At 33.2% G+C, this 4,153-nt stretch overlaps 1 protein-coding gene across 1 annotated transcript; it reads right to left on the minus strand.

The window, feature by feature from the left end:
* Positions 1-3,290: 3,290 nt before the first annotated feature.
* Positions 3,291-3,839, minus strand: LOC149166665 (uncharacterized). The gene has a single exon (XM_089430217.1). It carries the CDS (start codon positions 3,837-3,839, stop codon positions 3,291-3,293), a length of 549 nt encoding a protein of 182 aa, XP_089286343.1.
* Positions 3,840-4,153: the final 314 nt, after the last annotated feature.

Genomic DNA, 4,153 nt, shown 5'->3' on the forward strand with positions numbered 1-4,153 from the left:
AGAAGAAGAAGGTCAAGCTTTTGGTTGGTCCCCAAGTACATTGTCACTTCTCAGATCCATAATGAAATTTGGTGGCCTCAGATCTGATGATGGTAATCAGGGGTTAAATTTGACGGGTCCTCTTACCCATAAGCAAATTTTTTTATGATGGTTTTATATTTAAAGTGCCCTTCACATGACTTTTAACATTTATTTTTATTAGTTTTATATAATTTTTGCAAATTATATTTATATTTTCTCTCACATCAAAATAGAGTGAATGTAGATATTGTTGCAAGTTTAAGATATCGTGATTGTGAAAATTATTGCTCCAATTTTCTCACATTGCATGTCATGAGCATTAATACTTTCACTAAGCTATAGATGTCTTCTATGGAAAAAAATTCTCTAACCTGAAAACATATACAAACACAAATTTGGAAAAATCAAGTACAATATTTTAATATGTAATAGCAAACATGTTCTAAATTATAGCTTTTAAAATAGAGAAATCTTAAGATTATGATTAGTTTTGTATGGAAGTTTAATTGGTAAAGGTTGTATCATGAAGTATGAGGTATTTTACAAACTACTAAATTCAAAATTTTACAAATTATAAAATTCAAGATGTGAATCTCCTTGATTAAGTAATAAAAATAAAAAAATTAGACTCCATAATAATAAAGCAATTTTAAAAATCAAATTTAGTTTTATTTAACAAATATATATGCACAATAAATCTGTCAATTTTTTTATCTTGCAACCATTCAACTATTAAAATAATAAGAAAATCACTCATAATTATTTCCAAATAGCAACTTAATAAATCATCAAGTTCAATAAATTAATTCAAGTAATTAAATGTTATGGACCAATAAATTAATTCAAATAATTAAATGTTGTGAATTTCAAGTGAATTTTATAAATTCACTTGAATTTGGTCATTATATTCGGAAACAATAAATATAAACTTAGCTCATTCAAAGATGAGAGTAATGAGAGTCGAACTGTATAAAAGTTGTTTATTTTGAGGGAGAAGTTTTTTCCTATGATCTTAATCTTACATAGATATACTAAAATATATTTGAAAAATATTGGGAAAAAATGTACCTTTTTCTTAGCACCACTGATCTGAGTAGAATCACAATCTCATTATTTTTCGCATTATAAAAAGGCATACAGAAAACAGGGGTAATCCTCCTCCAACAACCCTGCATAGAATAATCAGGTTTTTCGAAGGTTTTTCGAAGCGTCAACGTTTATTCATCTTTAGGAGAAATCAGAGCACTCAAACCCAGATAATAAGAACTTCAACAAGAAAGACAAACCAATCTAAAATAATAATAAAAATGTTTTAAGAAATTGATTTTGGGAATTACTCGGCCTTGGCAAATAGTGGCGAGAAAGGGCATGTCTCTAACCGAGCTCTGCAAATTCCTAATAGGGCTTCACCCCCTTCTTGCATTGTGAGATTCTGCAATTTCCTAATAAGGATTCACCCCCTTCTTGCATTGTGAGATTATAGAGACTCATGAGAGCTATTGACAAACATTATCTGCACTATTCCAAGGACAAAACCATATTGGCATTGCGCAAAACCATTATATGTCGATACTTCGACAGCCTCCAGTATTTGTACAGACTAAGAAGTCCAAACCCTATATTCGGACGCAGGGTTGGATATTTCTTATCTCGTGGATGCTTCAGACTATGAGTTCGGCATTCCCCTGAGCACCACTCTGGACTTTCCCCTGAGCACCACTGTGGACTTGAAGGACGAAGTCTGTCTATCTCGATTCTCTGTAGGAAATATCTGATGGTTTGTTGGAAAACTGGAAACTGAAATACCTTGGCAAGAGATGGGACCAGGGGTTAAATTTGATGGGTGACCCTACCCGTCAAGGAATTTTTTTATGACGTTTTTATTTTTAAACTGCCCATCATATGACTTTTAAAATTTATTTGTACAAGTTTCATCTAATTTCAAATTGTACAATAAAAGAACAATAGTTGTGAAATAATTTTCAAACCAAAAACATAATGTGCATGAACTATGTAAATGTTCAAAAAGTAGATTCAATATCACCATGTACACAAACTAAATATTGGACAGTTTCACCAAAAGAGGTAATTGTCAAAACACCACTATTACAAACATAAAAATAAAAGCAAAAACTTTAAATATTTAAGGTTCTCCTTTCTTTAGCATCTTTCCAGATGTCAAATACCCTATCCCATTCCACCATCGATGAATCAAGCCCTGTTAGAGACACCCGCATCAAGGCATCCAATGCAACTAATGATAGCTTTGTTCTTCGGACATCCTTTATTATGTTTTGTCTTGAGAATCCTCTCTCACAAGCAACTGTACTTGCAGGAATAGTAAGTATCGCCTGCCATAATTTTGACATGTGAGGAAAATGTGTATGCAGCCCTGTAACATAAAAAATCCTCCATGCATCTTTCATGGATGATCCCTCACAATTAACACGAAGAGTGTCAACAAATGGATGCAACTCTTTTAAACAAGCCTCAAAATCAAATGTAGTTTTGTTTTCTTCACTTTGATAATAAGGATGTTGTAAGTGTTGAGAAATCTTTTCGAGCCAACGCTTTGAATTCCGTTCTCTGCCATGAACATCCTCTAAATAATGGCAAGGGCTAAACAATCTTGCTGAGTTGAAAAATGCAAGATCAGGGAATCTTGCATTCAAATTCTCTACGAGAGCTTGAACATAATCTTTTGCAAGTTGTTTGCAACTTTCTATTGAACCTTCAATACATGGTTTCCATGATTGTTTTTGTATATCAACACAATCAACATATGCATGTGGAATTGCTACAAATCGTAATTCATGCTTGTGAACAAGCCCCTCCTTATTACAAATTTCTAGAAAGCCAAATTTAGAGGCATCTATAAATCTAGATAAATAACATGTGCCATCTGCAAATGTGTCGCTTCTTAAAAACCACCTTTTCAAAGTGTTTACCGTGACATCTATGGCTGCCCCTAAAGAGCTGACATCAATGTACTCTTCTTGGAATTGCTTGTTGAACTTGTTTAATTCACACATTATATCTGCAAGCATATGTAAACAAAATTGTACTGAAAAGATTCTTGCCTTATCATACCATGAGTCTTTTCTTTCATTTTTCCACAATGTTAATATGGGAGGCATAAGTGCAACAAGTCTTTCAATGATTTGTCCCCTTGAAAGCCATCTAACTCCATGGATTTGAAGAGCTTGAAGAGTTTCGAGTTGCATAAGTTCCTGTAGAGCAATAAGTTGACTATTTCTTTTCGTAGAATTTTAATGCCAAGAATATACCTTATTTGCTAATTTCTCAACAAATAATAATTCAAGTATTTTTTTTGAAGCATCTGATGCAGCTAAGGCTTCACAATGAGCAATGCAATGAACACCTACAAGATTAGGTACATCTTTCTTCAAGAAAGTGATAAAACCATTTTCATTACCAACCATTGAAGAAGCGCCATCTGTGGAAACTCCTATCAATCTTTGTATTGAAAGGCCCCTTGATTCCATTAAATGTTTGATTGCATCATAAGTTGTTTTCCCTCTTCCATCGCAAACATTTATGAGCTTTAAAAACTGTGAAATTCGAGGACCCAATCCTTTTGAGTTTAAAAATGTGGCATAAACCACAAGATGTTTTTCTAAACTACGGTCTGTACTTTCATCTAACATCAATGAAGAAAAAGGGCTATCTAGCATTTTGGAATTTTGTAGCTCTTCAAGGTACTGAGATATAGCAAAAAGGAATTCTTTTGCAGCCATGTGATTTGTATATGATGTGTACTCTTTGTTCTTTGGCATATTTGGCGTGTGTAAAGACATTGTAAGCAAACAAAGAGATTCATATTTTGAAAGTGGTAGATCCTCTTGCACCATCCAATATACTAATTTCATAGTAGTGATGACTCTTTCTTTGTTCATATCATCAATGCATGCAATGTGTTCTATAATAGACTTCGCCTTCTTCTAATTTCCACATATCCACTTTGCCTGTGAGAGTTTATGAATGCTTGAATTAGCATGAACAATTATAGAATCATGCTGCAATGTAGAGCAACCAGTCCCAATTCCCCATGGCCCTATTTCCTTATGCATTTCACAATATATGCATTTCATAACTGTTTTTCCTTCATGCT

Source organism: Pinus tabuliformis, chromosome 5_1 (genome assembly GCF_031772625.1).
Source record: "Pinus tabuliformis cultivar Carrire ecotype Pingquan chromosome 5_1, CPIR1, whole genome shotgun sequence".
Classification (NCBI taxonomy): domain Eukaryota; kingdom Viridiplantae; phylum Streptophyta; class Pinopsida; order Pinales; family Pinaceae; genus Pinus; species Pinus tabuliformis.

Excerpts from the sequence above, each read along its gene's own strand:
- LOC149166665 (XM_089430217.1), bottom strand. The coding sequence starts at position 3,839 with ATGTCTTTACACACGCCAAATATGCCAAAGAACAAAGAGTACACATCA.